Here is an 11,491-nt window from a genome sequence, read left to right as displayed (position 1 = left end):
TAATGTTAATGCAATTCTTAAGTCATGTAGTCATTAATCGATTAATGTTAAGGAAATTTTTAAGTCATGTAGTCATTAATCGATTATTAATGAAATTCTTAAGTCATGTCGTCATTAATCGATTAATGTTAATGAAATTCTTATGTTATGCAGTGATCCCATTAGGTCAACTATAATCTGAAAAATTTTCTCTCCTTGTTTGTGAAGATAATTTATCAGTAAAAGAAAACAGAACTGAAATATACATTGATTTATTTGAATTTCACATGATTCATTAACAAAAACAGTGGATCAAAAAACAAACACTGAAATATATTCACACGAATGTCTTGGATAATAGACAGTTCATATTTTTGATAAAGACGACACGAACTGATGCACTGTGTTTTGTACAAATCTGTTGCTGGAGGACTGTACAAGACGTAAAATGAAAATGATCAGTAGAAGGATGCGCCGATGATAAATGATGAAGAGATGCTTATTATTTTATCTCTGATTTGAATGCGTAGAGAGGATTTTCAATGGCAGTTGCGCCTGCACCCTAAAAGAAGAAAAAATAAAATCGTGAATGTCCATGTAATGTATGAAAGTTAATACATCCTAACATTTGTTTGTTGTTTTTTATGGCACTTGTCATAGACAACCCCGCTGACAAAATCAGACATTATAAGCCGAGAACTCTAGCGTCTTTTTTTCCGTGACGCCATCTAGGGCCAAGAGTATGACTTAACTACTAATGCGTCACAACCCATTTTACGGCGAAGACTTCACCCATACATTTCATTTACTCATCCGCAGATCGTAATTTAGACCTGCATCAGAGAACGATCACCTCTGAACCAGTACCTCCAGTGGTATTGTATCGACTTTGGAGAATTTTGGGACCAGGATAGATTTATATGTGCACCAGCCACCTTATACTCGGAGAGTCTTCGGCCGGCGGGGTTCGAACTCACTACCCAAGGAATGCGAGTCCAACGCCCTTCCAACCAGGCTATTCTGGTCTTACATTTTTTTTACCCGCCTTTGTACACAATATTATACAAGGAGAAAATATTTCAATCGCGAGAAAATTCGACTTTGAGATTATTGATCGATCTCCATGTTTTAAATCTCCCTCCTTTAATTTGGACAAAAAAAATTATAATCATGTCCGTAAACAGGTTTACTTCTCAATACTGGTTTCTAAAATAATGTCCGTACAGGTTTCTAAAATAATTTAAGTTTATAACCGGATATTTTTAAAATTGTAATAAACAAAATGAAATCCAAGAAAGCATGGTAAGTAATACTTTTAACTTTGACTATTAGTCAAATAATTATTTGTATAGGAGTTAATTCTTTGTAGTGAGATGACAGTATTTGTGCATCGAATTTCTAAATACGATCTTAAACCCGTATTTAAAGAAGAAATTAATTTAACAGACAAAAATCGCTTGTGCATGCTTAAATATCTAAAATGTTCGTTCCATTTTTATGTGAAGGAAAATAAATACCCCAAATAAAATGTGGCATCTATTAAAGAGGTTAAATAATGGCATCGTTTAAAGATTTAATTTAAGGTTGTTTTTGATTAAGTTGTTAATAAAAGATAAATAAATTTAATGTGTAAATCTAGTAACTATTCTGTAGTGTAAAAAACAACTGAATGAATTATAAAACCAAAATTATGAATATTGGGGAAGGTAGCACACGTTTAGTTGTGTTCAGACATTTTGGCACTTTGGGATTATCCCGTCGAACATTTTCGCCAAAACCGATATTATCGCCAAAAGGTTGCTTCTGCGCCAATAACTGGAAATTACTATGTAACCCTTGACTACGCGAGTTAGTTTTCTTTAGCGTGTTAAAATGTACTGTTTGGCGCATTTTCGCCAATCCTTTGGCGTATTTCGTGAGGATTGGCTCATTTTCAGGAGCGTTGACATGTCACGGGGTAATTCCAAGTACCGACATTTTATTAGAAAAAAAGAAATTTGATTCTAAGCAATAACTGAACTTACATCTTCATTTCTTACAGGCATGTGAGAATTTAATTCTCCAAAGGTGAGCTGAAAATACAAAAATAAAGTTAATAATTTCAGAACATGAAAGGAATACATTTTAAATGGCTTTTAAAATATAGAAATCACAGAGAAATAGCACAGAAACTAGAACACAGAATTCTAGCTTAATTTTTCTGCATACGGGGAACTTAACACTAAACATACCATAACGGTCAAATGACCGATTATGAACTTTTGATCGAAAATGCGCATATCATCTTATCGCTTTTGCACATTTGACTTCATGACTTTTTCTAAGAACTATATACAGTTAATATTCATTTCTTTTTACTTGAATTTTGTTTATTTTGAGTAATACTTATCATATACTGCTATCTACCACAACCGGTCATTTGATCGGGAGAACAATTTATTGCTTTTAAAGGTCAGAAATTATGATGTAATGCGTATTCAGCGTATTGTATTCAGTTAGTTGAACATTGATTTAGTTGGCATAAATGCCTGGATTTTGCACAAGCAAACGATAGACGAAAATATCTCGAGACTAGATTTTTTTATTCCTGTAAACAGTAGAAATTGTCGCCGATTTTCGAGAAGCCCGTGAACAACCAAATGAAAGAACAAATACAAAACGATCGATGCCTAAATCTATTACAAATTCTTATTAACGTAAGATATATCATATAAGATATTGTAACGAAAATAAAACCATTAAAATTTGTTCTAAATGTGAAAAATATGTTTGCGGAAAATGTATAATGGGAACACCCCATATGTAAGAAAATGCGATATGCAATGAATTAAAAATTCTTATTCTTTATGTTTGTAATGCATAGAAACTGACAATATACAATTTTGTTTACTTATAATGAAGTTAATTTGTTTATTTCCTTTCTAACATACATATTTCATATAGATTCAATCAGGAAACAAAGTCCGGTCATTTGGCCGGCTATGGTAGAAATAGGTATGTTTAGTGTTAAATAGAATTATATGTCTTATATTTTGTTGTCTAAGAATACTTTCTCTCAAGACAAGTTTAAGAAAATAAATAACAAAGGATTCCGTTTGGATTTTGTTAGTTACAAATATGGAGATAATTTTGAAATTTTAGGTAATTAATACATCAAGAAAACAGAGTTGAATTTAGATTTTTAAGTTATAGGTATTTTATTTTGCATCCTTAAATCTCATTGTTTTTTTAATTAATTCCTATTGAATAATGCAAAGTATACCGCAAAATATACTTACAGTGTCTAAATTCAGACCATATACAGGATTGTCAACTGCATGAGGTAATCTCGCTCTTTCTCTGTAAGAAAATAGAAATTAGTCTAATAAAGTCAAAAATAAAAGAAAAGGAAAATTTTTCTCTGAATAGGAACATGAAAAAAAAATTAATTAAAACTTCTGTTAAAACTTCCGTTGGCCATGACTTATTGCTTTGTCTTTTATGAATATGTATTATTGTATTATAATCCAGTCATTAGGGCTAATGAAGTGATCCAGAAGTTAGTCTAAAAGAGTTATTGTATGAATATTATCTTTTAATTTGCTGCCATTTTCTAACTTTTTTTGTTTAATGTCAATGCATATCGTTCTAATTACTAAAAATAAACAAAATTGGATATTTTATATATCGTTATTATTATATCTTTAAAATATCATTTAAATGGCTTTCAGTTTGCTTAAGAATGCGATATACGAATTATTAATAATAGAAAATTTATGATAATAGATTAAGAAATCGCCCTTATTTACTCGAATGAACTTTGAAGGCATCACAGCAATAAATTTTTTTAAAATTAAATGAGAAATATCATTTAAAATTTGTAATTTTTTTTATCCACATTTATTTAACTTGAGGTTGCAAGTCTGCAAAGATAAAATTTTATAATTTTTTGACTTTGAAATGTTATGAATGTTTTTTTTTGGAGGAGATTTATTATTTTAATAGTTTCAGAGATTAATTATGATTTAATCAATTATATTTTGATAGAAATGGCGTTAAGTTGTAAGTGAATATCAGAAAAAAACATAGAATTTATATCTCATCAAATTTATAATAATTATTTAGCAAAAAAAGTTAAAAAACTATGAAATATTTCAAATTAAAAAATATTTTTAATAATAAGTATATTTTTTTATAATTTAAATAGTTTTGAAATGACTGAAATGTACTGGAGAGAAAGCGGTCGAAAAAAGTTTTTATTTTGGATTAAAAGAAAAGAACTATGTACAATGAATGTTATTGTTAAGCATCATTTTCTTTCATCTAACTGTCATGCTTGGAGGTTAAAAACTTTGAGTTCAAGCCCTCCGCACATTCCCACAAGTAAATCGAAAAAGTACAGATATAAAGAGCAGCTACATCACAGATAAAAGGTATCAGATATTTCAAAAATTCAGAAAGACAAAGAATGAGCTGCAATCTATTGCGCAATTTCAATACATAAAATTCCATCCAACAAATTATTAATTTTTGTATTTTTAAGCTAAATTGTGTGCAAGTAATCAAATGCATTTGGATCATATTGAGGACTATTCTTTCTGGTGTAATAATATCTTGAGCAACTTTCAACATGATGTCGTTTTGAGCTGCCTTTGGTTACAATGAGATAATGTATGGAGAAATTTAGATTACTTACGCATTGGTATTTCGTTTATACCAGATGACGAACATGATAGCAATGAGCAGGACGGTTCCGATTACCACTCCGATTATCCATTCGACGCCAGCTCCTGCAAAATAAATAAATAAAAATAAAAAAAAAAAAATTGTAGCAGTTGCATTACTCTTATCTTCTCTTTTGGATACTAGATGGCGATGCCTGTTTAGGCCATCCCATAGTGCATTGCGATTGCAATTGGAATAAGATGTAATGCTGAACTGTGAAGCCGCGCGCGTGAATGTCTTGTCTTTGGTTTTGTGCTTGTTCAGTGTGTGAATGTGATTATTAAAAGAAATGTTCCTAAAAACATTCGTCCTGTTGCTTCCTGCATGGATCACAATAACCTACATTCCACCACATTGGCGTCCAACGTAAAAGAATTTCTGATGAAATGAAAATGAAGTCGTCCCTACGATCACAAGAAAATTTTCCCGCCACCACATTGGCGCCCAACGGAAAAGAATTTGTGAGGAAAAGAAAGTGACGTCGTCCCGACCATCACAAGAAAAGTTTCCCACCACCACAAATTAAAATTTTTTATGCTAAAACTGTTTCTCTAAGCAAAAAAACTTGATTTTCAAATTATTGCTTATGGATATTCGCTACAAAAGGAAATTGTTTAATGTTAATATAACTTTTGAGGTAAAGAAGCTTACGTAAAAAAGAAATATTAAGATAAGACGGATAAAAAAAAATCCTGAATTTTGCCATGCTTATTTCATATTTTCCACTACTTAAGAAATATTTACCTTTAATTTCATGTAACGTGCATATTATATAGGTTAACCATAAAATAATATGCAGTTTTGGAGTTCGATATTAAAAAATTCTTCTAAGCCATATATTACAAAAATTTGACTTAATCATTATTTCGATCATGAGATTTTAATTTATGCAAAAAAAAAAAAAAAAAAAAAAAAAAGTTTTCCATTGTAACATGGCTAGGGCACCAAACACGTAGCTTGCTAAGTTAATTAATTAAATAAAATCATAATTTTCCTCTAAATATTTCATTTTTAGTTCGTTAATATGGTTCATTTGATTGATCTGTCAAGTGTTCCATAATATGCATTCTTTGAACTGTATGTTCTACAAGTAGAAAGCTGCAGTTCGAAATTTATTATGCGATTTGTCCAGATTTCTGGCTTATCCACCTTCTCTTGGTAAACTATACTTTTCATATGGTTCTACAACTCGAATCACTAGGAGTGAGCTAGAGAGAACGAATAGCACTTGCAGGAAAAGGCATTGCTAATATAACAAAAATACAAACCCCCAAAAAATCATAATGAAGTAATTCGAGCATTTTGAATGCTACAAATGCCAACTGACCATGCGAATTTCATAATTCTAAGGTATGTGAAGAATAGCTGACAGAAAAAGGCAAAAACACAGCAAAAATAAAATGCTTTGTTGAAATTGTGAATTCTGTAATTCTTCCATTTAACTGTCTTGATCAATAATGTCGAGATACAGATAATATCGAGAATTCTTCTTCTTCTTTTTCTTCTTTTTTTTTTGCATAAGTAGAAAATTATGATGCAATATATTGCAACATATTCATTCAACAGTATCTAACAAATGGGAAAAGTATGTCGATCGTTCTCACAAATAGTTCTTGGCGTTATCCCAAATTTTGAGTGAACCGGAGTTTAATCCCCTTCCTCGCCAAGTTGCGATAACGCGCCAAAGCTGGCAACCTCCAGACTAGCAAACCTATTATGTTTCGCCTTTATTACACGCTATGATTGGACATCTGCAATCTCGCTTTTGAACATTTCGTAAAACACGGCGCAAGACCGTTGTTGGCGGTTTTTGAAAATTGCGCCAAGCAGGGTCGTACCGAAATTTTTAATGCATTCAAATCTTTGACCACGTCGAATCATACTTGAAAACTGCAAATAACATTGCTTTTTGTGTGTAAATAAATATTTACTGTAGACTCAAAGCTGAAGGTGTCCAATGATACATTTACCCGAACACAATAAAATTATCGGATTTGTATGCATATTAAATTCGACCGAATAGATTTGTATATAGATGTAAAATTTACTTCATACTATAGATTTTATTTCTTTAAAGAAGGATTTTTAAGTTTCATATTCTAAAGATGCGTGTTGAATGAAAATTAATTTCATCTTAATTAAAATACGACAAACTTTTAACTATAAAGCCTATTGTTGGAAAAGATCAAAGGCAAGTTACCTTTCGCTGGTATCGGATTCTTATCCTCTTCGGTAATCACTTTCTTGGCTTTGCATCGATTCTGGGCGTAGGTATCTGTACACCTGAGGAGAGGAAAAATAATTGTGAATAGAATGGACCCTCACTATCGATATGTTCTGGTTATTACTGATGTGGCAATCATTTATGACAATACTTAAAATCAAGTTTTAAAGGTTGCAGTGATTCTTTCTGTCTTTTACTTTCTTGTATATGAAGTATAAAGAAAGTATTGTAATCGTCAAACAATTCGAACTCGAGATTTTAGCGAATTACAAATTTTAGACATCCCTGACCTCGAAAACACATTTTTGGAAAATGTCCGTCTGTCTATCTGTGACAAAGATAACTCAAAAACGCTTTGAACTGGATGGATAAAATTTGATATACTGTCTTTATATTTAATGTCCATCAAATTTTGAGCAAAATCTGCTCAGAAGAAATCCGCCTGTTCGAATAGAATTTAATATAATGATTACAAAACAAAGAGAGCTATATACATAAAATTCGGTAGACAGAATTAACATCTATAATGTAAAAAACTGTCACATTTTGAGCCAAATACAATTTAGGCTTGACTGTCTATCGGTCTGTGTTTTCGGAAACATGCAAACGCGATAGTTAAAAAAACGCAATGATTTAAATATGTCAAATTTGGTAAGAAATTTTGTGACTACAAGTGCAGTTATTTGTCAAATTTTTATTTCAATCCGATGTCTAAAACAAAATTTTATTTTCGGATACTATTAACCGCATGCGAGTGATTAATCGCCAAATAAGTCGCCAAGGATGACACGATAGATACAGAAAAGATGCTAAATTCACACCAAAATTTAATATTTCGTAATTATTATACTCCAGTGCCATGTAAGGCGTTTTCTGGCATGATAAGTTTAATAGAGTATGTGAGAAAGTTTTGAGAAAACCACTGCCGGTGGTTAAAAAAATCTCTAATATTTTAGCTTATTCTTGTTTAAAGTAAATTGTAGGCGGTTTCCACGCTTGCAGTGTTAGGTATAGTTACAACGACCATAGAAATATCATATTTAAATCAAAAGATACAAAAGATTGTTTCAGGGATATTGAAAATCGAGACATATTTTACAAATAAATGAATACTTACTTGCATACAGGTACTCGATTGACGATTGAGCAAGTGCCATTATTCAAACAGAAGTTAGGTGGACATTCTGAAATCGAAAAATAGAATATTATTTGTGAAAAAAATGAAGAAAATTGTAGAAAGAGCTGAAACAAATCACTCAATGGCATTCAAGCGTTATATTTTTTATTTGATTATAGCTTCTATTCCTGACAGAACGTTAAAAACAATCGTCTGCCATTAAAAATTGGCAGCCAATTAAATACAAATAAATAAATTGGCCATAACTTTGTGTGTTCTTCTAGAATTCCGTTAAAACTTTCTAGCATCTGTCTTGAGTCTATATTCTGATTAGCGATGCGTTTATTGTTTGTTTATATGTTGACTTGATGTGAAAAAAATGGTTGCGAAATGTAGAAAGTTATTTGTCGAATTTGGCATAAAGATGAAGATTTTTTAGAATATACTTTCAATATACTCTTTGTGGTTTGAATAAAACTTAACAAAAGAAAGAATGACGATTATAGAATAAGTAACATTTCTATTCAGTTTGAAGTCTGGATATTTATCTTAAATTTGGTACATTATAATATTCTGATAACTTTAAGACTGCAATGGAACAATTAAATTCATTACAAATAAAATATACCTATTGTTGTAAATTTATCGAGAAGAATAAGGTAGATATTGTTTTTTATTTTTCGCTCTTTATGAAAATGAAGTACTTTCGTGGTGAAATAAATAAGAAAAGAACTCTAGCACTCTAACGCCATCTGTTGTTATTATTAAATATTAGAAAAGGTGCAGTTTAATTAATGAAATCAACCTTACACTATTTCCTCGCCTCATAAAAATGCATTTTTTAACAAGAGGTATAGGAAATAATATTTAATCCTCAATGAAGTATTTAATCCTTAAAATGAAGTATTTCAAGCAAACAAATTTTCAAGACAAAAATAAAGTACAATGATTATTTTTACAGAATGAGAAATATATGAAAAAGAAGATGTGTCACTCACTGTCGCATAAACTTTCATCGGAGCCATCTGAACATTCTTTCTTTCCGTTGCAGATACTTTCCCTTGGTAAACAAGGATCTGTCTTGCGGTCCATGCAGAAATATTTCATTTCAGTGCAAAGATTTGCATTCGCTGCAAGAAAATACAAATAAATCAACGAAAAATTTTAATGCAAGGTAAATATTTATGAAAACTTCTGGTTGTTTTTTTCTATTTATTTAATGCAATACTTTCAGAATATGGTCATTCAGAAATGGTAATTTATAGAATATATAAATAGGTAACTGAAATTGTAGTTTATTATATTCTTTTAAAAACATTTCAATTTATTAGATTCAAAAGGCATAAAAAGATGCACGCAAAAGATAAATATTTATGCTCATTTCTAAATATTAACAAAAACTTTTTTTTTATCTTTTGAAGACATGGCACATTTTCATATCTTCAATCTGATTGAATTCACGCTTCCTAGTATTCAAGTCTATTCAGCATTATTATTCTTTCAGAAGTGAAACTGTTATTAATACAAATAGATGAAATAATTGAGTAGTTTAAAGAACTTTATTATAGAAAAATAGATTGAAATCGAAAATTATTTTCGTAATTTTTTAAGATTGACTAGATTTTGCATTTTTTTCTTGCGTCCTCGGTTTATATTTATTTCTTTTTATGCACAGAGCTAGTAATTACAGGTATTTTTGTAATAAATATTTAATTATAGATTAATTAAGCAAAAGAAATAGTTAAATGACTTTAATAAGGTAGAAAATTAAATTTTGCCTCCAGCTCTCCAGTAACCTTTACTTTGAATTAGCTTAACAATTTTTTAATTATTTTTAATTAAAGCTTGAAAAATATTTCTAGTAAATATGATGATTAGTTAATTTTACCACAGTCAAGTTGACTTTTACAAATCGATGTTATTAATCTGTTTCCTTTTCTTTTTTATTTTCAAAGAAAATTATTATTTTACTTAATTATTTTCAATATTTACTTTTAAATCATAGAATAAAGATTTCTAAAACCAAATACATTATAAAAATTTCTCATTTTAGAATGAAGACACATGCTGTGAATTAGATAGGAGAAATGGATAGGAGACAAGATTAAAGCGTATTTTATAAAACATGCTAATAATTTAAGTAGTCTACAATTAAGATTAATTTGAATTTAGCTATGCATCTTTGACTGCAACATTACTAAATTACAATGTACAGTCAACACTTTAGTAACATTTATTTCCCATGCTGAAACAGCATGTGGTTTATTTTGACACCAAACATATACTTTTCAACTATGATCATATCACATATATGCACAAGATATTTTATGTCCTTTCTACAATATTTTGCTATACTCTGAATGCCGGATAATATCGTGGAATCCTAACAATGATATTGGAGCATTTTAGTGTAATGGGGATGATGAGGGCAATATTCGAGGCTGTATATTCTCACCAAACTGCCATGCCATACAACGGCAGGATGTTTGATTTTCGATGAAACTCAGTTTAACTCGAAGGAACTTTGATGGAATTTAGTCCAGTATCCAAGACCTAACCATCAGGCCTCCACGATCCCTGGTTAAGGTAGATGCAGAAGAATACATTGAAAATAAGAAGCATCTGCACTGCAGTACTTACTGCATTTGTATTTCTCGTCCGAGCCATCATTACAATCTTCCACTCCGTCACAGAGCATAAGTTGGGGAACACAAGCAGAGCCATCGTCGCATCTCCAGGTTTTTGCCGGACATGTTCCTACAGTGGTAGGAGGCGTAGTTCCGACGGTAGTTGGTCCAGTACCTCTGCTGAATTTGGAAGTAGTCGTGTCTTTCCTTACAGTCGTTGTAGTGCTTTGGATCCTCGGAGATGTAGTAACAAATTTCGGAGCTGCAATACAGGAAATCAAAATTTTAAATGAATAGATTAAGAGAATGTAAGTGGCACGTATTGAAGAAAAGAAATTTTTATTGCATAGATAGAAAAAAGAGGATTTAATTTAGCATTAATATTACAATTTTCTGTTTTAAAAACCACTTTTTTCTCAGCTGTTTATTTATTGAAAGGAATTTACAACGGGATTTCTATTACAGATGAAGGAAGTATTATTCTTAATTTTGTAATATATATATAAGCAAGTTCTTATTTTGAATGCTTTCTTATTTTTTTTACAAAAATTTTATTTATTTGCGACAGCGTTGTCCAAAAAAGGAAAAACCAGTATAAGCAAAATAGAATTTTCCAAATTCTAAAAAGTAGTTTGAATCTTAAGCTGAATCTAGCACTCTTAAACAAAGAGGATATAATAGTAAAACTTCCCTTTTTGAAACACAGAATATTAATAATCACACCTTCATTTCTAATTTTGTTTTAGTTTATTGTCACGATGAAAAATTTTTAGCCTGAGATTTAAAAAAAAAAAAAAAAAATGCTTCTGCCAATATTCAAAAAGATATCGCCAAAAAAAA

At 30.4% G+C, this 11,491-nt stretch overlaps 1 protein-coding gene across 2 annotated transcripts in view; it reads right to left on the bottom strand.

Moving 5' to 3' along the window:
- Window positions 1-235: 235 nt before the first annotated feature.
- LOC129975025 (MAM and LDL-receptor class A domain-containing protein 1-like) overlaps window positions 236-11,491 on the bottom strand; it is a 170,514-nt gene continuing 159,258 nt past the window's right edge. For both annotated transcript variants that reach the window (XM_056087888.1, XM_056087889.1), the window contains 8 exons: window positions 10,665-10,913; window positions 9,023-9,154; window positions 8,025-8,091; window positions 6,884-6,966; window positions 4,655-4,748; window positions 3,258-3,318; window positions 2,004-2,051; window positions 236-541 (listed from right to left, as the gene is read on the bottom strand). In XM_056087888.1, coding sequence (XP_055943863.1) covers window positions 482-541; window positions 2,004-2,051; window positions 3,258-3,318; window positions 4,655-4,748; window positions 6,884-6,966; window positions 8,025-8,091; window positions 9,023-9,154; window positions 10,665-10,913 — 794 coding nt within the window. In that variant the 3' untranslated portion in view covers window positions 236-481. The remainder of the gene's footprint in view (window positions 542-2,003; window positions 2,052-3,257; window positions 3,319-4,654; window positions 4,749-6,883; window positions 6,967-8,024; window positions 8,092-9,022; window positions 9,155-10,664; window positions 10,914-11,491) is intronic.

Source organism: Argiope bruennichi, chromosome 7, assembly GCF_947563725.1.
Source record: "Argiope bruennichi chromosome 7, qqArgBrue1.1, whole genome shotgun sequence".
Lineage (NCBI taxonomy): Eukaryota > Metazoa > Arthropoda > Arachnida > Araneae > Araneidae > Argiope > Argiope bruennichi.
Note: the sequence above shows the minus strand (reverse complement) of the source record. Positions and strands in the feature narration are given on the sequence as shown.